Genomic DNA, 26,430 nt, shown 5'->3' with positions numbered 1-26,430 from the left:
TGTCCAGAGGCCCACCTGTGAAATGATTTCAGATGCCGTCAAGGTAACACCACCACAGAGAACTATTATTATTCCCATTTCAGCTGAGAATGTAGAGATGCAGGAAGGCATGCTACCCCCACTGAGGGTACACCTAGGAAGAAGGTTACCCACAAATTTGCGTGTCCTTGGCAGATTTAAGGTGATGGAGCCAATGCTGGTCAGCTGTGCACAAACAGAACATGCAAATTGCCTTCCCAAAGCCAGCATATGAGGCCCACGTGTTGGTGTTGAATTGTGTCTCCCCAAAACTCATATGCAAAATCTCAACTTCCAGGACCACAGAATGAGCACTTATTTAGAAATAAAGTCATCGCAGGTGTTAAGGCCATACCTGAGTGACATGTGCTCCTTTCTTATCCGGTATGGCATGTCTATAAAAAGGGGAACTTTGGACACAGACACACAGAGAAAGAACACCGTGTAAAGAATGGAAGTATGCGGCCACAAACCAAGGAAATCCCAGAAACTGAGAGGCCTGGAACAGGTCCTTCCTGAGCATCTTCGGAGAGAACTTGGCTCAGGATACTCCATTTCAGACTTCTGTCCTCCACAATACGTCATGAAGCAGCTCTCCTTGTCATACTTTATTACAGCAGCCCCAGTAAAGTAATCCGTTGTCCCCATCCTTCATCACTCTGAGCCAGCTAACTTGGTATTAAGTATAAAGGGGGCCAGGTGGCAGCAGCGCATGTCTTTAATCCCAGCACTCAGGAGGCAAAGACAGGCAGATCCCTGTGAGTTCGAGGCCAGTCTTCAGCCTGGTCTCCAGAGCGAGTTCCAGGACAGGCTCCTAAGCTACAGAGAAACCCTGTCTCCAAAAAAAAAAAAAAAGAAAAAAAAAGAAGCAAACAAACAAAAGTCTTAAGGGAGCCATCTCTTATTGGGAACATTCTAGGATGGCCCCTTTCATCTTCCTTTTATCCTCTGCATCATGGTACTGGACCCTCCCTCACAGCCAACCCAGTAGCCCTAGGGTGCTGGATTCTGTAACACACCATGTCCCTTATAGATCCCACTCCTGAGTTGATGCTGAACATAGGTTCTCCTCTCGCTAGGAGGAATCACCCAACTGGTCCCTTGGAGACCCTCACCCTACCCAGAGATGAGAACTTCAATATCAACTCTGCAAGCATCTCCCTGTATCATCTATATCTCTGGGATGATGAAGTAAACCCCACCCCACAAAAAAAGGGTCTTTATGAGCCCGTGTTCATTTGTCATTCTGAGTCAGGGTGAGAAGGAGACGCTGACACCCACCCCTTCTTTCCTAGCAGCTCCATCTATCTGACATAACGATTCTTTCATTACGCTTGCAGAGCTGGTATTCTGCCTCCAGCATTCCTGTCCCCGTCAGTCCCGCACTGTCAGTTCTGATGGGGTCTTCATTACTGTGACAAGAGTGGTCCATGCATGCACCAAGGATGGCCACTTCAGTGTGTGTCAGCTACCAGCTCAGAGCCTGTAGATGCTTAAATGTTGGGTGATAGCGAAGGCAGAAGAAGCCAGTGACAGACAGGTTCTCAAAACAATAGCTACCCCACGCACCCTCCCTCACAATCCAGTCTGATTTGAACTTTTGACTTGCATGCTGGTGCCCCAGAATTATTTCCTGGTACATGAAACACAGCCACAAACCATGTCCTTTGATCCATTTTGTCATCCAGACTTGGAGATACAAGTACACTGTGTAGACAGAAGTTTCTGTCGTTCCCCCCCCCCCCGTCCTGCGGCCATTCAGTCCCAAAAACACACAGAGACTTATATTAATTATAAATTGTTTGGCCTATTGCTCAGGCTTATTATTAACTAGCTCTTACACTTAACCCATAATTCTTATCTATGTTTAGCCATGTGGCTTGGCACCTTTTCTCAGTAAGGCATTCTCATCTTGCTTCATTTCTGACTTGCAACTGAGTCCCTGCCTTTCCTTTTCCCAGAATTCTCCAAGTCCGGTTGCCCCACCTATATTTCCTGCCTGGCTACTGGTCTATCAGCATTTTATTAAACTAAATCTTTACACTTTTTTTTTGTCACTTTACCAAGTGACAAATCTTTACAGTGCACAAGAGCATTATCCCAGAACAACACTGTTTTCAGAGTTCCCTACAATTGGCCCAGTGTGGGGAGTGGGGAGCTGTAGACCTTCAGGCCATGAATATTTTTTAAAATATTTATTTATTTATTATGTATACAATATTCTGTCTGTGTGTATGTCTGCAGGCCAGAAGAGGGCACCAGACCTCATTACAGATGGTTGTGAGCACACGTGGTTGCTGGGAATTGAACTCAGGACCTTTGGAAGAGTAGGCAAAGCTCTTAACCACTGAGCCATCTCTCCAGCCCCAGACCCTGAACTTTCTATGACCTCTTTTTTGCCTGCTGAAGTAAACAACTTGTGTTTCTATGCTTACAGCTGCTCTGAGCACAGAACCCTCATGAGTTCCTGATAACAGGGAAGTGGTTTCTGGTGGGCTTGCAGTAGAAAATCCCCAGAGCTAGGGCTTGGCCATTTAGTCAAAGAGAGCACTATATAAGCTGTCTGGGAACATAATAAAATTGGCATTCTTGCTTCAAGAGTGACCCATGTCTCATGTGTTCTTTAATCCCCAGACCCTTGCCCAACCCTGGTTCCAGGTAGTACAAGTGCCATGACCCAGGAGCTCAATAGGCTATACTATATTTCTCTTATAACCGTTCCCTAGAATGGCTTGGTCTTGGGATCCAACATGTTAGAATGTAAACCAGTAAAAAATGTATTTGTCATCTATGACACCCTAAATCTTTAAAACCTGTTGCCATGTTTCGGTCATTTAAGTCCTCTCTTGCCAAGGTAGAAGTTAGAAAACCATGTATCAACTCCCTTGTAGCTAGGTTAAGACACTGACCTGAGTTCCAACAGTCAGACTCACGAGTACAAGTTCTGAACTCAGAAGTGAGTGATATGCATTGAGAACACCACCTCAAAGTAAGAATGGAGTGGAATTGAGTGATTATTATCAGGGTTTTGGTGACCAATGATGTCATTATTTCTGCTACAGAAACTGTCATGATAGCTGGTCATGGTTCTTAGCTCTCTATTCCTCCCCAAATACTATAAAATATACACTATTCTTTCATAAATCCCTCTCTGGTTTAAATTCACAGTTGGTTGCAACGAGGCAAGCTGGCCGGTACAATCAGGACAAAGGCTCGGAACCCAGGTCAAAGGCAGATCATCAGGCAGCAATGGTACTGACATTAGGGATCAGGCAGAGAATGTGAGGCTGTGGCCCTCAGCGCTCCCTCTACTCTTGTGATGATCGCTATGTCTCATCATCCCCATCCTTTCTCTTTGGAATTTTTTATTATACTATACTGTATTCATTTATTTGGAGGGTGGGGGGGGACAAGACATGGTGTTTGAGCAGTGGTCAGAAGGCAACCTATGAAAGTTGGTTCTCTTCCTCCACTGTATGCGTCCCAGAAATTAAACTCAGATTGTCAGGTTCAGGGAAGCACCTTTACCATCTCACCAGCTCCTAGCCCTTACTCTGAAAAAAAAATAAATAAATAAAAAGATTTAGATTTAGATTTTGTATGTGTGTGTATGAGTGTATTCCTTATATGTATGTATGAATAGCATGTGCATGCCTTTGGAGGTCAGAAGAGGGCACTGGATCACCTGGAACTGGTGTTATGAATGGTTATGAGTCTGTGGATGCTGGAAACTGAACTCAGGTCACCTGCAAAAGCAACAAATGGCTCTTTTACAGGGACCCGTCAACACGGGCTGCATCCGCACCAAGACCGTGAAGAAGGCGGCCCGGGTCATCATCGAGAAGTACTACAGGCACCTGGGCAATGACTTCCACACCAACAAGCCCGTGTGCAAGGAGATCGCTATCATCCCCAGCAAGAAGCTCCGCAACAAGATAGCCGGCTATGTCACGCATCTGATGAAGAGGATTCAGAGAGGCCCTGTCAGGGGTATCTCTATCAAACTGCAGGAGGAAGAGCGAGAAAGGAGGGATAATTACATCCCTGAGGTGTCAGCCCTGGATCAGGAGATCATTGAAGTAGATCCTGACACCAAGGAGATGCTGAAGCTTCTGGACTTCGGCAGTCTCTCCAATCTGCAGGTCTCTCAGCCTACAATGGGGATGAATTTCAAAACACCACGTGGAGCCCTTTGAGTCTGTTCTGTCATTTTCAATAAATTTGAAAATTAAAAAAAAAAGCAACAAGTGCTGCTATCTAATGGACCATCTCTCCACACACACACCTGCCCTGCCATACACACACACTTCACGCTTTTTTAAATGAAGTTTTACTTTTCTAAATGTACAGTTGGTTGAACCTGCTCAAGCATCTTCACCAGCAGTTGGGGTAGCTCCACCTTTGGTATTTCTGGTGTAAATTACTTGGACTCTGAGTTTGGCACATCCTTTACTAAGTAGCTCCAGGAGAGTTGTCCTGGCAAAGGAACCAGAAATATTCCGCCTCTCAGAGCCCACCACAGGAGTGATAAACCTTACAGATGGGAACTTCCTTACAGTTTGTCATCCGTAGCTTTGTCAATGGGGCTAGAATGTTGAGCTTGCCATGAACTTGGTTTTTGGATCTCTTCCTTTTGGCTTTACTCTCAGACCTGTTTACTGGGCCTTTTTCTTTCTTGGCCAACTTTCCAGCATCTTTCTTCTTGTCACCTGTCCTTGGGTAGCACAGTGGAGCTCAAAGAGTATCAGCACCCTCTGCAACCGCACTATGATGCAGGACAAAAGGCACATCCTTTACTCTTAAAGCAAACAGTCAAGATAACTTTTTGCCCTAAAATTTAAGGGGTACTTTCCGACTTACAAAGCACTGTGATAGTCTCGTGGTCCCGCACAGCAACCCTCTACTTGACAGGTATAAAAAGAAAGAAAGAAAGAAAGAAAGAAAGAAAGAAAGAAAGAAAGAAAGAAAGAAAGAAAGAAAGAAAGAAAGAAAGAAAGGAAGGAAGGAAGGAAGGAAGGAAGGAAGGAAGGAAGGAAGGAAGGAAGGAAGAAAGAAGGCTCAGATGGGGGGGGGGCACACACACCTTTAATTCCAGCACTTAGGAGGTAAAGGCAAGTGAGTCTTTGTGAGTTCGAGGCCAGCCTGGTCTACAAAGTGAGTTCCAGGACAGGCTCCAAAGCTACACAGAGAAATCCTGTCTTGAAAAACAAAACAAAGCAAAACAAAACAAAAAAGCTCATGAAGTATAAACAGCTTGCTCAAGATTCAAGACCCAGAGGCAACACAGCCAAAGGAGCCCCAGAGCTCTGGCATAGTGTCTAACATTTAGCCCTAAAAATCACAGTATGCTACCCCCCCACACCATGTCTCAATGCCCTTATGAAACTGCTAAACCTTCCAAGCAAGGTGCAAAACTGTACTGCATCACTTCCTCCCCAGGTGTATTTTTCAAGACTATCTTTGCTATTAGAGATGACAGAGGTGAGAAGTTAAGAATGAAATCCCCGCGACCAAGTGACCTGAGATCATATGCCAGCCTTGGCCACTTGATAACTGTTTGAGCAAGTTATTTATCACTGCTCCTGGCTCCCGGTTTCTCCAGCAGTGACAACGAGGTCGTTGAGAGGAAAAGTGGGTTTGTCTGTGAATAGCACAAAGAACAGTGACTTTGACACATGGTGGAGCTCAGGAAACATTAGCCAGTCCAAAGCTGCTGAGCCTTCAGAGTCCTCGGCCAAGCATGTGAAAGGATGGTGTTTACACACAGGAAATAAACGCACGTTAGCTTATGTTAACACGCAAGAGCTCTATATTTAGGGCCATAATAAATTTGCCAATCATGCAAACCCCCCAAAGGCAGGGAGAGCCAGAATGGCTTTGACCTCCATCAGGTAGTTTCTTTCTTTCTTTTTTTTTTGGTTTTTCGAGACAGGGTTTCTCTGTGGCTTTGGAGCCTGTCCTGGAACTAGCTCTGTAGACCAGGCTGGTCTCGAACTCACAGAGATCCGCCTGCCTCTGCCTCCCGAGTACTGGGATTAAAGGCGTGCTCATCAGGTAGTTTCTGACGCTCTTTATTGAAAGCAACATTTTTGTTGTTGCTGTGAATTTCCTGGGGGTGTGAACCAGAGCTTTACATGTGCTAGGAAAGCACCCCACCACTGAACTGTACCCCAACCCAATAAAGCAATTCTTGCATTGCTAATCCTAAATTTAGACAGTGAGTATGGTTTCATTGAGCCCAGATTGTCACTTAGACTCTTACCAGAATTATCCCATTGCTTCCCAGAGGGTTGTGTTCAGGGCCAGCAGCTGCTGAGTGGGTTAGTGAACAGGCTTTTACAGGTACGGTGGCACTGAGGAAGGCGTCAGGCTCTGGAGTTAGAGATGTTGTAATTTAATACCACTTCAACCCTTGGCATGGAGCAGGGGCTCAGTATTCATATTTACTAGTGTTGTTACTGTGCAGTGGTTTATCTCATCCCAGGCGCCTGGCCTTGACTTTGACCCAAATCCAGTGTCTGCACATTACCACTGTCCCTGAGGGTCATCTTTCCCAGCAGAACTTACCTTCCAGACCAGCCTTCCTGACGTGTTTGTGTCAGGACAACATCCTGAGAGATGAAGCCTTGCGCTGTCATGCTCTTGGGTCACCCCTGAACGAGCGGCCTGCTTGAGTTTTGTTTTGAGGAAACAGGTGGGAAAGAAGGCAGAAACAACCTACCAGCAGCACCACAGGGAGTTCCCATAGGAAGAAAAAAAGAGGTGGGCTGGCAAAAGAACGAGATCTTGGCCAGAAAAAAGGGAGGGGAAGAGATCTTTGCCCTCTCCAGTCCGCAAAACAGAAGGAGGTTCCCCCAAGGCATAAAGGGAAGAGTCGGGTCAGGGAATCCTGCCAAATCCACAGGACAGAAGCCAAGTTCAAACCCACCCATTCTCCCTACCTTCCATGCCATGGTTACAGTCAACAAGCAAGCACTACCTTTTATTATGAAGCATCTACTTCAAGTACCATGAAGGAAAGGCCCAGTAACACAGGAGATTCAAGAGGCAGGACTAAATCCACCCTCTTTAAGGTGACAATTAGGCAACAACCTGAAGGATATGCCACCAACAACATATGAAAAGATTGGAGCCTGAATAGGATAAGCATTTCATAAGGCCTAAGAGGCGACAGGGTTTAAGAGAGACAGCAGTGCCAGGCAGTGGTGGCACACGCCTTTAATCCCAGCACTCGGGAGGCAGAGGCAGTCGGATCTCTGTGAGTTCGAGACCAGCCTGGTCTACAGAGCTAGTTCCAGGACAGGCTCCAAAGCCACAAAGAAACCCTGTCTCGAAAAAAAAATACCAAAAAAAAAGAGAGAGAGAGAGAGAGAGACAGCAGAGGTCCTATCTGTAGACAGAGGGTCCAAATGAGATCACTTTAGTAACCTACCCCATCTTTCTCACCTGTAAAATGTAGATCTTCCCCAGGGCAGCCATAATAATATCAAAGGAATGCTGAGTGCACAGACCAGCACAAAGTATGTCCTTAAACACAGTCACTATGCAATTCATGTCAGTTCAGACCTGTAATCCCCGTACTCAGAAGGCTGAGACAGGAGGATCTCAAGTTCATGATCTGCCAGAGTTACATAACCAAACCCTGAAAGAGAAGGGCATCTGGTTTCTTCCTGCATCCCTCCCACACCCAAAGCCAGCACCTCTGAAGAGGTCAGTAAATATCCGTGGAGCTGAAAGCAAGTGCACACATAATTATAGTAACCAATAAACTGAAGAATGTTTGCTGTGGCAGCCAGAGCAAGTCCACAATGATCAAATGACAAAAGGATAGGCCGAGAAAAAAAAAAAGACATGCCCTGACTCATCCTATCTCCAGAAGTGTCTGAGTTTTCTCCGAGGCATGCTGGGGAAATGTCCACTCATAAACACATGGGCAATAAGACGCAAGCATCCACGCTTCCAATTACAGAGAACATTCCTAGGCTCCTGGGTGTTGTGGAATACTATTTTATGTTACACTTGTTCATGCTGCAGAATACTAACTATGTGAGGCTATGCTGCCTTTGGTTATTTTGGTTAGGCTGCATTTGTTCAATTATGTAAAGATGTGTTGCTGCTTCAATTTGTCTACCTAAGACACTTGACTGGTCTAATAAAAAGCGGAACGGCTAATAGCTAGGCAGAAAAGGGAAAGGTGGGGTTGGTGGGCAGAGAAAATAAGTAGGAGGAAAAAAAATCTAGGCTAGAATGAAAGACAAGAGGAGAGAAAAAGAGGAGATGCCTGGGGCCAGCCTGGCAGCAATCAGCCAGCAGACACAGAGCTGGACACACAGAAAAAAAGCCCTGAGAGAAAACATAGATGAAGAAAAACAGGTTAAGTTAAAAGAGTTAGCAAGGAATGAGCCTAAGCTAGGCCGAGCATTCATAACTAATAAGAAGTCTCCATGTCATGATTTGGGAGCTGACTGATGGCCCAAAAAGAGAAAGGCTGCTCCACCTGGGTGACACTTAGCAGGTAGGCTTCATATCCAGCATTCACTGAACACACGATACTTCCAAGTATAGTCTACACCTCTGTGAAGAAGGTAGGTTATTGGTTAGTCTCAGTTCCACACTGCAGATAGCAAGCACGGGGAAGTTATTTGCCCACAGCTAAACAGTGAATCATAAAACTAAGGCATAGTTCTCAACCGTGTCCTTTCTACACCACACTGAAGCAGCCCGGTCTACAAAGAGTTCCAGGACAATCAGGGCTACACAGAGAAACCCTGTCTCAAACAAAACAGAACAAAAAAGTAAACCCTCAAGCCAGAAGGGGTGCCACACACCTTTAATCCCAGCATTTGGAAGGCAGGTGCAGGTGGATCTCTGAGTTCAAGGACAGCCTGGTCTACAAAGCAAATTCCAGGACAGTCAAGCCTATACAGAGGAACCTTGCCTCAAAAATGAAAAAATAAACAAAAAGGAAGGAAGGAAGAAAGGAAGGAAGGAAGGAAGGAAGAAAGGAAGGAAGGAGGGAGGGAGGGGGAGAGGGAGGGAGGGGGAGAGGGAGGGAGGGGGAGAGGGAGGGAGGGGGAGAGGGAGGGAGGGGGAGAGGGAGGGAGGGAAAGGAGGGAGAAAGGGAGGGAGGAAGGGAGGGAAGGGAGGAAGGCAAGAAAGAAAGAAAGAAAGAAAGAAAGAAAGAAAGAAAGAAAGAAAGAAAGAAAGAAAGAAAGAAACCCACTCTCCCCTTCCCTGCTCCTTTTATGCCTTCAATGGAAGACGCAGTACAGTGGTGTGGTTCTTTCAGCATCTTCTCTGCACCACTTTTCAGGGGCCACCAGGCCCCTGTTGAGTGTTCTTCACAGCAGCCTAAGGCCAGACAGAGGCCAGCCAATCGATAAGGGCCTGCTGCTGGGCAGGCAGGGGTGGGGAGGGCAGACAGAATGAACCAATTGATCTCTAGGGACAGCCAGAGCATGTGAGGCAAGTGACTCCTGAACTAGGCCTACAGCTAGCAAAGCCATCGCCCTTACCCAGAGCACAGCTACCTGGGGTCCTGCCTTCTGGCCAGGCACAAAGCTAAAGGGTGAAACACCTCCTTAAGTGGTGCCGGCCTCAGGCCTGAGAAGCATCTTCTGGGTCAGAAAGCAAGAGCACCTTTCACAAGGCTGCCAAGGCTGTCATTGTTAAACAAGACGGCCCTAGAAACTGGAAGACCTTTCCCTGACTCCCCAGGCTCACACTTCCTTGCACATCAGCCTAAATGCCTCATGGCAGATTCTTCTGTCCCATCTGACCATGACCCGTTCCTGGAAACGATGACTCTGGGCCGGAGGCTGGAGAGGCCTTCCTCCGGTCCCTGCTTCCAGACAGCACAAAGTCATGAGTGGAAAGGTGCCGTACACTGCTGAGAAAGTGGACTAATATTTTTGGGAAGTTTTAATTTATTTCAATTAAGAATTCAGGGCAGCTCTGAGGCAAACAAAAGTAGGTGAGATTACTTTGTGAGCCTCCGAACAGGCCTGTGTGGGTCCTCTGCAGGCGTTACCAGAGGACACAAGTTTTCCAAGAGCACCTCTCACTGGCCAGTCCCAAGACTCAGCATTCCCCCTCCCCCTCCCACAGACAGGGCACTGCCTGGGAGAAACCACCCCTAAGAGTGAGCGTCTTGGTTGAGTAGCTGAACTAACTACTCCTTTTTCGGGGAGATGTACATACATAGGTGTATGCATGCACTGAAATTTCCGCAATGGTACAATGCTTGGTTCTATAGGTAATTTACAGAGTCAGCAATGACAGAATCTCACTTTTTATTGCAGGTCTTTATTTAAAACGTAAACTCTGATGGCTCACACCATTAATCCCAGCACTTAGAAGGCAGAGGCAGGCAGATCTTTATGAGTTCAAGGCCAGCCTGGTCTATATAGCAAGTTCCAGGCTACCCAAGGTTACACAGTGAGACCCTGTCTCAAAAAGAACAACACAAAATCTTAAGAGACCCAACTTTTTGACAGGCAGTGATCCCATGCAAGGCCACCTGATGGGTCCTACTTTGCTGGAGAAGGACTGGAGACGGTCTCATAGTGCAAACAAGGTTGCTTCCAGGAAGGGATTCGGGCATGGCAGGCTTCATGGGCAACATTACTATGTACCACCACCCAGGACACCTGGCATGGAAACTACGTGACTGATACCTGAGAGAAGCGCTGGAGAGATGCTTTCACTGACCCCTGAGCCTGCTCTACTCGGGAGATCACCCAAGGACCAGATCATTTCTCTGTCCTTCTCTTAAGCTGTGGGTCATCTTAAGCCAGTGGCCAGCCGCTGGGGAGGTCTGCAGCCAGGCAAGAAGACAGGCCCAGAGATCAGAAGAAGGGACTTCTGCAGTAAAACTCCTGAGTCAGGCGAGCTCAGTGGAGACGCCTCATCGGTCGAGGTCCAGAGCCTCCTGGGTTACAGTCCGTAGTCCAATGGAGAACAGCTCTTCCCAGGGCTCCCGGATCCAGGCCAAGAGGGCTGTCAGCTGCTCCCCACACACAACACGGAGTGCCCAGAAACTCTCCAGTCGAGACACCTAGCCATTCGAGAAGATGGCAGGGGGAGACACAGAAGAAGACATGCCAAGAGGCCAAGGGAGTCTTAGGTGAGGGCTCACCACCCTCCTTGGCTTTTAAAGGCTCTTCCTTTCTTCCCCTCCCTAGGTCTACGTGACTCTGCACTAAAAGGCTGATTCTGAGCCTTGACGACAGTCCAGTCAGCATTGACCACAGGCTCCAGAGGGCTGGCGTTCATAGCCCCATCTCTAATCTTCCCTGCTGGAGGGAATGTGAGCTCTAGAGTCGAGAACTGAGCAGGTTCAATTCCTGACTCTACCCTTGTGACCTGTGCAAGTCTGCTCAGGTATCCGAGCCTTAGTTACACCATCTGAACTACAGGACCAAGAAAGGCACCTCCTCCTCGTGCTGGAGTTGTGAAGGTCAAACAGGTGGCATATGGGGGGTGCGCTGATCACACCAGCTCGCACCAGCTAGGTTGCAGTCCAGGGCTCCAAGGCCAGACATTCCCACTGCTAACTGCTGCTTTCTACACACGCTGCTCACCCAACCCAGGCCCTCACATCCAGACTCTGCCTCTCCCTCAGCACCATCCCAAACTAATACCCATCCTTCCGAGATGTTCTTCCACACTGTACACACACGCACACACACACCTACCTCGTCATAGAAGATAAGCCGCAAGTCCAAAGGGCTTGTGCGATACAGCTGCACAGAGCTCAGACTACTGAGTGGCTGCTGCTCCCTGACCTGCATGGAAGGACCTTGCCCCCAAGGAAGGGCCTGCTCAGAGGCTTCTCCAGACACTGCTGGGAGGGGGGACTCTGCCTGGGACCCTGTAGGGTCTTCATCTAATAGGTATAGTGTGGACAGCGTCAGCAACAGGGACACAGGGCAGGTAGATGAGCCTGCAGAGAGAGAGGCAAGATGATGCCTACAGTGAAAGGCTATGACAGACCTAGATGCCCAGGTCTAGCGTCCCAACACTGCCCTGGAGAAGAGGAATGGACCACACTAAAGAGTGGGCCACAAATCAGCACCATGCTTCCACAAACTCCAAGGACCCTAACCACCAAAAGCCCCGAAGGCTTATACTGAGGGGGCCTATACTGAGGGGGCCACTGTACCAGCCAACCCAAAGGCCCAGAGCCTCTTGACAGGATGAGGGGACATATGTAGCCAATATACCCACTTTAGGAAGGCTGGATGCCACAGCTAAGGTCTCCGGGCAGCTGAAGCCCTGAGGACCCCTGACCCCACCTGGAGAAGTGGGAGATACCAACCTAACATAGGTATGCCTGCAAAGTTGAGGAGTCCAAATTCCAGAAGCTGAAAATTACGACATAGGTACTATAGAGGCAATAGGGGGACAAGCCAGGGGCAATATGGGGTACACAAAGCAGGGAAGCATCCGCAGCACTGACTTACCTTCGGTCAGGAAGGCCCGAAGGTAGAAAAACTGAGGGACCTCTGCAGAAGTTTCATTTCCCAGCAAAGGCCTGTGGAGACCACAGTAGACACAGGAAGAGGATCAGCCAGGGTAGGGTGGGCTTCAGGGAGTGGGAGTAGGTGGGGAGGTGTGGGCATGAGGATAGGGCTGTGCCTGGAGTCTGTCACCACTGAACCCTAACCCCCGGCTGACTCACCAGAGCCGATGCTGCGGTGTCACCTCCTCCTCCGTGGCACTGATGCAGTTCCTCTGGGTGCGAGGCAAAGCCTGCAAAACACCTGGATAGGGCCGGCCAGAGACAGGAATGCTCAGAGGCCTTTGCAGTCTTCTAGCCCAAGCTCTGACCCTGGCTATTCTCCGTAATGTGGGACCTCAGAAACTGCTACTGCGGGGATTGAGGGAGCAGGGAGTTCCAGGACCTCCGTCTACCGGTAAGCATCAAACTGAGGAGCAGGCCCTGAAAGCTTGACCTCGGAGTCCATCCCTCCCAGATTCTCTCACCAGTGAGCTCCTCAAGGAAGGCACGGCAATGCTTGGCATCTCGGGGCAGCAATACACAACTGCCTGTCCCAGCTGACCACTCCAACCGAAGGCTCTGGCCTGCAAGGCCAAGCTCCATGCCACTTAGATCCTGCAGAGGAATGGCCAGGGTGGACTGGAGCCAGCTAGCAGGAGGCCCACTGTGGAGAGAACAGGGAGACCAAGATTAAGAAACAGACAGGATGACATTGGCAGGAGCTGATGCTGCCCCGGCTACACACCTGGCACACTCACCAAATAGCCCCTGTCACCTTCAACAGGTAAAGCCTGTGGTCAGACACAACCACAAGGCACAGAAACTCCCCCGCGTGGCCTGCTAACACCACCGGCACCTTAGAGAAGGGAAAGTGGATGAGAAACCAGAAAATAAAACCAAGGAGGCAGGTGCCAGACCAAAAGCTGCAGCCCAGCCACTGTCGCTACTGTGATCACCAGTCCCTCCTCACCACTGTTTCTGACCATGCAGTCTGCCCTCCCACCGGCCCCAGGATCTCTTAGCAGGCCTTCCCAGTGTCCTCTCAGTGTTTCCAACCTGTCCTCCATGCTCAGTCAAGACTAACAAACTCCCTTCCTTCAAATCTTCTGGGTAGTCCCTCCCTGGGATCCATCCAGACTCCCTGACAGAAACAGCACACTGCCTCCCAGACTCCCCTGAGGACACCTGCCTCTATCCCTGCACACTGGTTGTCCCATCTTTTCCACGACTTGATACCCATGGCCGGGGGTCAGTGGGTGGCACAGACCTTGATACAGCACTGGAACTCCTCCTCAGAGTCACTGAACACCTCAACATCCAGGAAGAGCCGGAGGCGGTGGTCCACAGAGCGAAGACCAGAGTGTCCAGGAGCTATGAGCAATCAGCAGGCCATCAGCCTGGCTCTGGGAGGCCACAGCTCCATCTTACCTTCCCCCTCATGCCCATCCCCCCCAGTACACCTCCACCTTGTTTCACCTATACTCACTCGGACTGAGGCTCCAGCTGCTACGGCCATGAGATACGGATGCCTGAGGTGGGGTGTCATCAGACCCACTGGGATGGTCACTGTGGTTATCAAGGTCACAGGAAGGGCCAGGGAACTCGGGAGGATCTGGTGGCTTGTCTTCCGGGTTCTGCTCTCTATTAGGGATTTCCCCAGACACGGCCAAGAGAACCACATGGTCACTCCCACAGTTTGGACATACAACAGGAGATTCTGGAGTGACAGACAGAGACCCTGTGAGCTCGCAATGCTCCCCACCACCCTCCCGTCTACCTCAACCCCAGTCACAGCCACCAATCCCAACATCCCACTCCCTGGCCCATCTCCAAGCATAGTCTCTAACCTATCCCTCCCTATCCCAGTGAGGGCCAACAGCCTCCTGCAATACATCCCACTTCGGTTTCCAGGACCTGTTCTGGTCCCTCCCGCAGCCTTGAGTTCATCAAGCATAGCACTGTTTTACCAGCAACGCTTGAAAATCAAAATCCGGATCCAGGGAGATGCAAGTGGTACCTCCCACACGCGCAGGAGGACCTGAGTGCAGATCCCCAGGCCCCAGGTAAAGGCAGTGTGGTGCCGGTAAATAGTGACTGAGGAAGACACCCAATGTCAATCTCTGGCCTTCACGTGCACACAGCTACATGAACACATACATACAACATGTGCACACATACAATCATCATAATGATAACAAAGACAAAAATCAACAGAATGGGGAAGACAAGGAGGTCCCTCGTGCCAGTTAGGTCTAGATCCCAACTAGACGGGTAATCGTGGACCAGCCAGCGGCACTCTGCCTGCCTTAAAGAGCTGGCAGGATGGGTGAGTGGACACAGACAGAGTGGAGGATGTGGATGAACAAGGAGGCGAGAGACGCTGAGTGGCTGCAGCGCTGCAGGCATAGGCAGCCCCGTCGAAACTTTTCCTACCCATTTTGAAATAAGAAAGGAAAAAAATTAAACAACTTCCACACCCTATCCACACTTACATAGCTGTAGGCAGTAAGAGAAGCTACCATTTATGAAGGACCTTTGCTTTATGCCGGCAGCTATACTTGGTGTTTTATTGTCAGATTTAAATCTGACAAGAAAGCTGGGCAAGGTAGCACACACCTGTAATGCCAGTATTCAAGAGACAGAGGCAGGAGGATTAGCACAAATCCAAGGCCAGCTTAAGCTACACAGGAGTCTGAGGCCAGGTCCAGTGAGAGATTATCCCTAGCTATATGAGGCTTGGTCTCAAAACATCAAAAACTTTCAAAGAGAAACTCTACCACAGGAGAACTGCAGAAGCCACAGCACTGATGGAGGACAGCCAGGATCCAGGAAGGGCTATGATATTCTCCTGCACGTCTATGGCTCGGACTGCTGAGCCTGCTAGGGCAGGCTCACAACAGGCAAGGACACAGGGCTGATAAGAACTGCACACTGCTCACAGCTGTTAGCCAGAGTTTCCCTTCCTTCTGCAGGGCCTTCAAAGCCCTTATTGTTTGGCCCACGGTGGAGCAATCCCGAGATCAGAATATAAAGAGATGCCACAAGGTGCTGCATCCTATCAAGTAGCTCACAAGGTCAGTCAGGGAAGGACAACTTGTGCCAATCCCCAAAGCGGCTCACTCAACAGTCACTGCACAGAGGGCTCATGACAGCCTGGCACTGCACTGAGGGCACGTTAGGCTTTGTGCCATTCCTGAAATGTTACCCCAAAGAGCCAAAAGCCGTCAAGCTATGAAAAAATAATGAGTACATTTAAGCACACTCACAAAACAGCACTTCCAACCCTTAACACAGCAGGCAGGCAGTTGTGTTTCTCCCGATGCCAACAGTTGCCCACTCCCCTAAGGCCGTCTTTCCTGGGGCTCCCTCTGCACACTCCTCTCAGAGACACATTCCCTGCGGTGGGGAGCTGTGTGGGCAGGGAGATCAAGGGCACAGCTGGTACCTGGGTCTTGAAACAGAGGCTTCCAGCCTTCCTCACTCTCCAGACCCAAACTGGGTTCATCCGGCTTGAACTCAAAGCTACAACGCAGACACTGGAATCTGCCCCTCCGTGGGTCCCTGGCCTCCCCAGGCTGCTGCTCTTTCACACTGGTGAACGGGGTCAGCACAGCAAGCAGCTCCTGACAGGAGATGGGTCAGAGGCAGTTAGCTGTGAGCAGGCAGGCTACAGGTGGAACTGCATGGCGACCCCAACCCTCCAGCCTGGGACCTGCTCCCTCCACTCTGCCCACCGGCCTCTGGATCCAGCACCTGGATGGCCTCATGGGCCTCTGGCTCCAGCACAGCATAGCGGCGCAACTTCCGGTCAGGACAAAAGTAGGAAAAGCGCAGAACAAGAACCGGAGCCCCAGGGGGTAGACCTGAGCCCTGTGCAGGAGGAAAGAACACAGCAGTGGGCAGAAGATGAAACGGAGCATGAAGGAAAACAGTAACTCTGGCCCTACAATGCTGGTGCTGACACCAAGCCCTTAGACAGAATCCATCCTTTAGCCCACTCCCCGCCGCGCGCAACACACCCAGAGCACTCCTCGGCTCCAAGTACTCAGGGAAGGGAAAAGTACCCAGCCCAGCGCCTGGCACACAAGCACCAACAGGCTATCAAAGATGAGTCTGGACAACCATGCACCTCTTGCCAAGCCCCCACCCCACAACTCACCTCGGGTACCCGTTCTCTTGGACTCTCAGTCTCCGACTCTAGCTCAGCTGCCACCAGGCTCTGCAGCTCCAGCCGCTCCAGAGTCCGGGCTGCTCGGAGCTCCACCTCAAACAAGTGGGCAGAAGTGACTCGGAGAAAGCATTCCTTGTCCTGCATGCCCCCAAGCCCCTGCAGGGGACACACCAACATGGGGCGGCAGAGCTCCGCTGCAGAGAGGCCAAGAGAGAACTGGAGTGAAGAAAGGGTCCAGGTCCCTCTCGCCTGAGAGAGGCTCTACCCAGCCTGGCCTCCACGCAGCCCTTCAGACATCTCAATAGCACTTGTCCCCATATCGCTGATGGTGCACGCCTCCCACCTTCCACTTCCTTCTGTTCCTGCTCCTCTTCCTCCTCCAGGTCCTCTCTCGATCCCTCTTCTTTATCTTGTTCTTCCCTCTCTTCTTCATGGAGCTCTGGCTCCAACCTGTCCTCCTCTGACATCTGTGGTGATTCCTTAGTGTCTCCAGCTTCCACTGCGGCTGGAGGGCTGCACGCAGTCTCTAGGCTCTGGGTATCCTTAGGCGTGCTAAGGGCAGGAGTCTTGGTGATGGCAAGAGGGGGGCTCCCCAAGGTCTCCACGTGGCTCCTGTACTGCAGCCAGTCACAGCCAAATCGCTCCCGGAAGCTGTTCAGCAGCTCAAGTTCCCGGTGTTGTTGCACAAACCACCCTGGGAGGAAGGAGGACATAGAGTTGAGGCCCTACCCCGACCCTAGGTGACCCCAGCCTCTTCCACGGCTACTCTCAATAGGCCTCCCCTCCGCAGTATGTCCTCAGCTGTGTCCTGAGGGATGCTGTGATCAAAAGCAACCCAGACCCACACACCAAACAATTGTGGAGATTCACAAAACACAGTCGCATATGTAAGACCCTGAGATAACGTGTAGGGAAAAAACCTGTTTCACCTTACACTTCCCAAATGGTTCTGGCCATAAAATCTCTTTATTATACAATCTGTCGCACCCTATGAGATCCGCATTTCTTAGGTGAACGCTGCCTGGAAGCAAGCCCTTCTCTTCGACCTACACTAAAAAGACAACAGACTGAGGGGTTCTCCACAATAATCCATACCACCCCAAAATCAAGTTTCTCCTAACACCTAAAAGGCAATTTCAAGATTACAGAGATCTGAAGGGAGGTGGGAAGGGAGTGAGCAGGAAGGGTCAACTTACCAGCTGGGGAGGGATCCAGAGTTCGGAGCTCTGGGTCTGTGTCACTGGGCTCAGAGATGCTAGGCCGCCTCACACGGACTCGGCTCTAGTTTGGACAGACAGATGAGGTTCTATAAAAGCCGGAGCTTTTAGCTTGACCATCCATGGCCACCTACATAACCTACCAGAAAGTGCCAAGTTCTAACAGGACCAGGTCTTACTGCTGCTAGCCTACCAGGTACCTACAGCGCCAGTGAAGAGACCACCCAGGCCCAAGCACAAACCAGTGGAAGATACCACTTACCTTCACCTTACGAAGTGGGGCCTGGGCCACAATGCCCCCTGAGGAGAGGCTATCACTCAACTCAGGGCCACCTGAGGTTTCAGTGGTGCTCCCCACTGGCCAGGACGGAGGTTGGGCCACGGGACCAAGCCCCGAAGATTCTGAAGTCTGGTATGTGACAACAGAAAGGAGGTCAGAACAAAGGGGCCACCTCTGCCTGCTTGAGCTAACCAGAGAAGAACCCTACTTTCCACTGACCAGGAAAACCTTTCCTACCCCATCTCCCCAGCTACTGCCTTTCCCTCATGTCATCCCAAGAGTCCTCCCTCATCCCACCCCCACCAGGCTAACCTGAAGATCCTTCAGTGACAAAACCTCGCCATCAAGCAAGAACTGAGCAAGAGAAAGGAGAGAGCAGGGCTTGAGGCAGGGCCCACGGGCAATGACTCCTCCAGAGGATGACTAGGTCTTTGACCTCTCACTCGGGGACAGCAAAGGGCTGAAGTCACAGAAGGGCAGACACTAGATAATCACTCACGCCATGAGCAGCATCTCTGGCCCGAAGTGACAAGTACTGAGCAGTGGTGGCACGGTGTGCCGGGTGGAACGACAAAGGGTTACCTTCCAGATAGAGCTGCGGGGCAGAGAGGAGACTGGCTAGGCTGGAGATTCTCCCCATTCGAACGCACAAGGAGACCCAGACCTGAAGGTGGCTCCCAGGCCCATAAGGAACTCATTCTCACCTTACGGAGCTCAGTCAGCAGCCACAGTGGTGACAGCTCTGTGTGTCTTTCTAGAAGATTATAAGCCACATCGAGGTGCCGCAGGTTCCTCAGCTGTTCCAGGCCTAGTGCGGAGGAGAGAAGGAAGAGGCCTTTGGTGGTATGCTGGAGACAGAGGTGGAAGGACAATTCTCTGCACCACAGTCCTACCTCTAAGTCTTCACGGGGCTCTAGATCAGCAGTTCTCAACCTGGGGGTTGCATATCAGATAGCCTGTATATCAGATATTTCTATTACAATTCATAACCGTTAGCAAAATTACAGTTATGAAGCAGCAATGAAATAATCTTATGGTTGGGGGTCACCACAACATGAGGAACTGTATTAAAGTATTGGGAAGGTTGAGAAGCACTGATCTAGATGACGGGGTTGTCTATGGGCCAATCCGAGCCACACCCGTCCAATTCCTTTCCAGACTGACCCCACCCTACACACATCGTCTGCTTACCCTGAAGGCTCTGAAGCTCATTGGCTCGCAGTATCAAAATCCCTAGGGCCGCCCCTGAAGGTCCTGCTCTTGGCACCAAGTGCAGGTGGTTATAGGAGAGGTCCAGATGGTACAGCTCGGATAAATCCTGGCAGTGGGTGAGGAGACATCTCGATTTGACAAAGCTCTAGGCAGGGTCTTCTGTGCCATCTTCTCAAATCTACCTGACCTGTACAAACTGCAGGCTCAACACAAGCCATTTCCTCTGCTCTGCACTGAAAGAGCTGGACAGACATTAGCATGTTCCTAACAGTTCCAGGCTACTCCCTGACGGTAACTCCAACCAAGTTCCCGCCTGGAAGAAGACAAGGCTCTGAGGAGCACTCAAGGCAACCAAAGAGATTCGATCTGTTTCAGCCACCACCGGAAGAAAGGGTTAGTCTCTGGGGACAAGAGGGACCTAGCCAGTCAGGGCAGTCAGTAAGAAAGCCCAGGTGCACTTCATGGGGACCCACAGCTACTTCCTGACTTGTAAATCCCCAGGTCTCTGGGTGCAAAGATGACCCCCAGGCTTTTCTCTACTCCTTCCTTCCCCAGTCAGCAGTTCATTTTGAACCCTCTTTCGTACTTTAGGACTTGGAAGTACATCCTTACCATTTTAACAAGTACTCAGCCTTATTATTATTATTACTCTTAATTACTATTATTATTATTATGATGATGATGATGGTTTTTTGAGACAGGGTTTCTCTGTGTATACCTGGCTGCCTGTAACTCACTCTGTAGACCAGGCTGACCTTGAACTCACAGAGATCCATCTGCCTCTGCTTCCCAAGTGCTGGGATTAAAGGCGCGTGCCACCACCACCTGGCAGCCTTATTTACTTTTAATGGAGGTCAGAAAAGACACAGGGAAGAGGTTTGTCATCATCACAGAATCTACACTTCTGAGCCACACACTAGGCTGTGACATAGGGGACTCTTCACAAGAACTCCTGTGAGTTCCACTGTACAGGTGAGCAAACCAAGAAGCTGAGTGATTTGCCCCAAGTCATCCAGGTGTTCCAAGCTGAGATCACAACTGCCTCGTATGCTAGAGGAGAAACCCACACACAGTACTGACTCTCAGGATGTGGTTCCACCTAGGACCGAGAGCAATGTAAAGAGTGAGTGAGAGCAGAACCATCCAAGGCCCAAGTCCACCAGTAACTGGCAGCTCACACTTACCATCAGGAAGCCTTTGCAATCCTGGATATGATTGTGGCTCAGGTTGAGGAAGCGAAGAGCTGACAGGAGACGCTGGAGGGGACAGGGAAAAGATGCACAGAAAGGTTCTTCACAAGAATACCTGTCAAACAGCTGGCATTCCTCCCGAAGGACCCATCCTTTCCCTCCCCAAAGACTCCTTCCCTGGGCGGGGGAGGGGGGGAGAGGGAGAACTCACCAAGGAGCTGTCTAAGCTGGTAAGAGCGTTGTAGCTGAAGTCCGCGGAAAGCAAAGCTAGCCAGGGAAGGGCAGAGCACAGGTCGCCACCGCAGGCTGACAGGAGCTCCTGGGTAGGGGACAGGCACACCTACTACTTCATTCTCAAACTCTTCCCCACACATGCGCTAGCATCCAGGTCTCCCTGGAGACCAAGTCACTGTCCCCAGGGAGCAGACTCTAGACTATACAGCTTGGTGTGACTAAGTACACAGACAGGTGCAGAGCATGTGGGGTCACAAAGGACAGGGGGAGAAAACTGGGGGAAACCACAATGCTTGGCCTTCTGCATTTCTCAGGACAAGGACCCACCCCTCACACTCTTACCTCTAGTGCCTGGATGCTCCTGCTACAAACCAGAGATTCCAGCTGTGAGTAGATGCTACGGAGGCCACGCAGGCTGTGGATGGGGACTCCTCGAAGCTGGTGCAAGAGAAGAAAAGGAGGAGGTAAGCAAAGCTTCAAAGAAGACAAAGGCCTGGTCCCCAACTTTTCTGATGGGAAGGAGGGAAAGGATGGCTAAGCCCGGCTAGGGATCAGGGAAATGCTAAAGGAAAAGGCCTCACTGAAGGGCAATGGCACATTCAGACCTGACCTCCCACCAAGAGGCTGTCTCCAGCCTCATACCCACGAGGCTGCCTTTTACTAAGTTCTGCCCACCCACATGCTCCAATACTCCCTCACCTCCAGCTGCCGAAGAGACTTGAAGGGGAAAATCTTGATGGGCCCTGGAAGGCCAACACCAGGGATGTGGACCAGCTGAAAAAGGAACATTCAGGTTACTGAGGCAAGGTAGTCTCCAATCAGCACCACTTTCTCAGCACAACCACCCACATCACTGACATCATCTGGATCTCAGCCTCCCAGCCTTCTCACACCTCATTCATCCCCTACCACCATCATCCCCTGCAGCTCTCTGCATATCCTGTCCCCTTGTTCCTCCTAGGACCTTGAGTGAAAGCGTTTTCTGCAGCACATCGAAGAGGAACTGGAGCTGGAGGATGGTGGGTGAATCGGCAGGATGGGAGGGAAGAGCCACAAAGCCCATCTGGCCAGGGCCCCATGGCCCCAGGTACAGTTCAAACACTCTGTTCAGTTGTTGCAGTGTGCCTGTTAGCAGGCTCAGTGTGCTGCAGCCAGAGAGAACTGTGTCCCCTGCAGGAAGAAGGGCAGACATGAAGAAGGAGAAAATAAGACGTCTTTCTTTGTGGGACCCCAAAATATACCCACCCTCATCCGTATTGAAGATATTCCACTGAGAGATCAAACTTTCTACCCGCTTCCAGCTCAGAAGTCTTCTATAGTTCCCCATATTAAAAAAAAAAACAAACAAAATCCTAGTTTTCAACCTGATACAGAAACTGCTTCACTCTAAGGGACTTTTCCAAATTCTTTTGCTTTCCACTCAAAAGAGCCAAGGCTACTTACAGTATTGGAAATACAACCCACTTGATCCACAGCTCTCTCATTTTGACACGTTCCCTTTTATTGCCAAGCTGAAGATCAACGTCACCCAGAGAACCTTCTCAAAGTAAGACCTCTTGGGGGGCTGGGGTGATGACTCAGTCATTCATGTACTTGCTAAGAAAGCATGAGAACCTGAATTTGGCCCCCATCACCCACTTGATGGCGCAAAGTGAAGAGACAGCCGTAGAAAGATCCCTGGGGCCAATGCTAGTCAGCATGCTTAATCAGAAAGCCCAGGTCTCAGTGAGAGCTGCTGTCACAAAGAACAAGGAAGACAGCTCCCGAAGAATGACACCTCTGGCTGCCCCCAACAAAATAAAACTATCTAGAGATGTGCCCACTCATCACTCCATCTGGAGAGGACAGTGACACGCTAGATGTAAAGAAATGTTTTAAAATATATTCTAAAACCAGGTGAGCTGGTGCATATCTTTAATCCCAGAACTTGAGAGACAGAGGCAGGTGGATCTCTGTGAATCCCAGACTCATAGTGAAAGAGAGAGAGAGAGAGAGAGAGAGAGAGAGAGAGAGAGATCAAGAAGTCAAAGAATATTGCAGGTGTAGTCTATAATTCCAGCAAATAAGACACTAAATCAGAATGGTCATAATTTCAAGGCCAGCCTGGGATACAGAGAGATAGCAGAGAGAACTTTTAAACGCTTTACTCAGCTTCCCCCGCCTTTATACTTCTATAATGCTAGTACAATGAGCAAAACCAGAAAATCGGTGTTGGTATCACGGTTACAGTATTCAGTTCTGTGCCGTTTGTGTAGATGTTGAGAAATACCACCATAACCACTATTCCAGCCCCATAATCATATCCATGCACTCTATGATTCCCAGTCCGGGAGCCATGTCAGATTTTTGCAGAATAATAAATCTTACAACCTTGCATAAAGATTTTCTATGTACTAGACAATGAACTGAGTATAGACAGAGACATGATTCAAGGAGTCTCTCTGAAGTCTAGAAAAGGCATGGCATGGGAGTTATTATTGATACAAGCTAGAGAAGGAAAGTGCTATCAGAGAGTCCACAGTCCCACCATGGGAGTGTAGAAATAGAGGACACTGATGCTAATGAGGTAACGCATGCCACAGAGGTAACGCATGCCAAATGACTCTGCTGCCATATCTAAATCTCATCATTATTTCCCCCAAAGAACTATTAACCCCACCTTACAGATAGGAATACTGAGGCTCAAAGAAGGATCTCTCCTTTTCTTGTGATGCTAAGGACTGAAGTCAAAGTTTTATCCATGCTAAGCGCATGCTCCCCTGCTGAGCTATATCCCAGCCCTCCAAGAATCATCCTGGATGTGATCATCCAGCTGATAATTAATACAACTTTGATAGCAAGTCAAAGCCTGTTTCTATCACTAATGCCAATACTGCGTGAGCTTCACCGTGCCCAGGAACTGGGGGAAGCAACTGCAGTAACACTATCTCTTTGAACATTTATTATGCATCATGCACTCCACTAAATAAGATAACTGAACTGTTGATATCTTTGAGTACAACCACTATGATAACCTACCTGCGAAGAATACTGAGTGAGGCTCTAAAAACTTAGTCACGTCTGAAAGAGGGTTGGGACTCACCTATGTGGGTCTCACTCCCAATTTCAGGTGTTTAAGGTGCTATACTTGGTGGCTTTCTCTACAAGTGATTACGTTCTTGTCTCGAAGTGTTTCATCTAGTAATGATCCCTTCCCTCTGCGGAGGTAAGTGGTGCTAGTAATGGCTAGTAACAATTCAGTCTGTCAAAGACAGGGCTGTAACCAAAGCGTCACCAGGAACACACCCAGGAGAACAGAGAAATGAGAAGTCTCTCACACCTCGTGACCCCGCCGGCAGTGACTCAGTGAGTCCGGCGTTTCTGGAAGGTATGGAACACACGCACAGCGTCCAACCCAGATAAGCCGGAAGTTCACTCACCCGAATCCCGCAACAGCCCCGCGAGCTTCCACACTACTGAATCCCGCGGAGCCGTCGTCATAGCCACAGGACGCTGGGGGCGGAGCCTTGGAAAAAGGGGAAGCGGAAGAGCCTCAGGTGGGCGGTGGCGACAAAAACCCAGAGTTTTCGTGCAAATGGAGCTGTCGTGTAATGGAAAAAGCAAGGAGCCGCTATAAAGAGCGTCCTCTCGGACCCCCTTTCCACGAACACACGGCCTCGGGAGCCCATGGATTCGCGCGGTCGGCACGCCAACCACTTTTGCTGCCAGATGCCTTAATGACAGGAAGTCCCGCCCCGGAAAGCAGAGTAACTACCGGAAAGCCCGCCTCTTCTACCGGAAGCCGCGCCCTGGACTGGCTGATGTGTCCGCGGGATTCTGAGGATGGTGGTTGAGCCCCCGAGCTGGGCCCCTGGCTCCAGCTTGTCTCCGGGCGGCCCCTTCAGTGGAGGGCGAAACCTGACTCCATGTTTGCAGACTGGGCGGGGAAGCAAAGTTTGGAGGAACTTTGGGACTTTTTTTTACTAGTAGGGAAAAAACCTCATCCAAAACAAATACTAGTTTTCCAGTTAAGCAGCCCTGTCCTCCTTAGGAAGTTTTTCAGTATCAGCCACTGAGGACTGAGACCCTCAGGGATGCCCTCTCTCGATTCCCCTTTGCTGTCGTAGTCCTCAATCTCTAGAATTATTATTTTTCCTTAAGGTTTAACACAGACTCAGATTGGCCCCTGGTCTTTGACTCGGCACTCTGGAGGCAGAAGCAGGCAGATCTCAATGAGGGCTAGATAGTGAGACCCTGTCCCTAAAAACCAGACACGGGTAATAAATCGCCTGAGCCGGGTTCGTTCGTTCTCTCTCTCTCTCTCTCTCTCCCCCCCCCCCCTTTTTTTTAAACTGTGCTTGCAACTCAGCACACCCAAAACAAAAGTAGTTTTCCTGGGTTTGAAAATAAAATATATTCACAGAGGTTAGATTATTTACCTGTGAAGGTCATTCAATGAGTAACAAAAGCAAGTCTGTCAAGTTTTCTAGCTTCCAAATTGCCATTGTAACTTTTACCCTGGCTCCTGGTCAGGCAGTTGACATCAGCTACTGAACTACATTAGGAAAACATTCTAGACAGAATAGCTAGGACTTAGAAGGGGAATGTCTTTTACGAGGCACCCTTTTCCTCAACAACAACAACAAAAAAAGTTAAAATGAATTGTAAGACTGAAGAAGTGGCTCAGTGGTTAAGTGGTTGTTCTTCCAGAGGACCAGGGTTCCTGGCACCTCCGTGGCAGCTGGCAACCATCTGTAATTCCAGTTCCAGGGGATCCAGTGCCCTCTTCTACCCTCCATGAGCTCTGCACATACATGGTGTGCAGACATACATTCAGGTTAAACATTCATTCATGAAACATTTGTCGTCGTTATCTCAAGTGGTCACATTTGGGGCAAGAGGCATAACTCAGTGGTAGAAGGCTTCTCTAGCATTCAGAAACTTCCTAGATACAATCTTATGGGTCCAGAACATGAGAATGATCAGTCCCTGTTTATTGATCACCTGAAACTAGCTACGGGAGAGGAGGAACTCTATCAATTCAACTTCTAGACAAACAAAAGAACATTCTTTTGATGTTCTGCTGTGGTGCCTCAAAACCTTTGTTTTCAGCCTGGCCTCGCCAGATCACAGTTAGCTTCAGAGAATCCTCCATTTGTCTGGGTAGTCCTGATAGCCAAGTTTGTTCCACACTGCAGCGCTTCCAGAACAGTAAAAGACAGAGAAAATCAAAGAAAATGGAACTGTATTAGGGAGAGAGAAACAATGCTAGGAGAAGCAGAAGCAGGAGAGTAAACAGTCCGGTCTCCATCCTCCTTGTGAGGCCCACTCCCCTTTCTGTCCTTGGCTTGCAGGCAAGGCCTTGGCTGCTCTCCAAAGAATTCTCTCTCTCTCTCTCTCTCTCTCTCTCTCTCTCTCTCTCTCTCTCTCTCTCTCTCTCCTAAGTTACTTTGAATGTACTTCTGCAAATCGTTACTTTAGAAAAAAAATTAATCAAAGGGAAAAGAAAATCGTGTGTAACTAAAGCTACTAAAAAAGAAGCACACATACTTTGAGAGGTTGTCAGATCCATAAGAAAACGAAGAACTGGAAGGCCCTGGAAGTGACCTGGCCAATGAAAACAAACC

At 49.6% G+C, this 26,430-nt stretch overlaps 1 protein-coding gene and 1 pseudogene across 2 annotated transcripts; one reads left to right on the top strand and one right to left on the bottom strand.

The window, feature by feature from the left end:
• The first annotated feature begins 3,779 nt into the window (after positions 1-3,779).
• On the top strand, positions 3,780-4,265 carry LOC142836833 (small ribosomal subunit protein eS17 pseudogene; annotated as a pseudogene).
• A 6,038-nt stretch (positions 4,266-10,303) lies between these two features.
• Stk11ip (serine/threonine kinase 11 interacting protein) lies at positions 10,304-24,553 on the bottom strand. Of its 2 annotated transcripts, XM_075951322.1 has the most exons (25): positions 24,244-24,315; positions 23,907-24,021; positions 21,789-21,994; positions 21,524-21,598; positions 21,167-21,262; positions 20,802-20,909; positions 20,585-20,656; positions 19,380-19,506; positions 18,893-18,996; positions 18,688-18,783; positions 18,501-18,542; positions 18,171-18,317; positions 17,888-17,972; positions 17,035-17,385; positions 16,680-16,885; positions 16,274-16,390; positions 15,966-16,143; positions 14,007-14,237; positions 13,788-13,891; positions 13,279-13,376; positions 13,006-13,184; positions 12,701-12,782; positions 12,483-12,553; positions 11,715-11,962; positions 10,304-11,074 (listed from the first exon to the last, which is right to left on the bottom strand). In XM_075951322.1, exons 3-25 carry the CDS (start codon positions 21,885-21,887, stop codon positions 10,925-10,927), a joined length of 3,066 nt encoding a protein of 1,021 aa, XP_075807437.1. In that variant the 5' UTR covers positions 21,888-21,994; positions 23,907-24,021; positions 24,244-24,315; the 3' UTR covers positions 10,304-10,924. The 2 variants fall into 2 exon arrangements, with proteins under 2 accessions (XP_075807437.1, XP_075807436.1); XM_075951321.1 differs by lacking the exon at positions 23,907-24,021 and having other exon boundaries at positions 24,244-24,553.
• Between the last annotated feature and the right edge of the window lie 1,877 nt (positions 24,554-26,430).

This window comes from Microtus pennsylvanicus, chromosome 17, assembly GCF_037038515.1.
Source record: "Microtus pennsylvanicus isolate mMicPen1 chromosome 17, mMicPen1.hap1, whole genome shotgun sequence".
NCBI classification, from domain to species: Eukaryota; Metazoa; Chordata; class Mammalia; order Rodentia; family Cricetidae; genus Microtus; species Microtus pennsylvanicus.
Note: the sequence above shows the minus strand (reverse complement) of the source record. Positions and strands in the feature narration are given on the sequence as shown.

Coding starts and splice junctions, on each gene's coding strand:
- Stk11ip (XM_075951321.1), bottom strand. CDS start 24,304: ATGACGACGGCTCCGCGGGATTCAGTAGTGTGGAAGCTCGCGGGGCTG. Junction 18,784..18,892: donor TGCTGACTGAGCTCCGTAAG/GTGAGAATGAGT, acceptor TCTGCCCCGCAG/CTCTATCTGGAAGGTAACCC. Junction 13,377..13,787: donor AGTTCCAGTGCTGTATCAAG/GTCTGTGCCACC, acceptor CCCTTCTCTAAG/GTGCCGGTGGTGTTAGCAGG.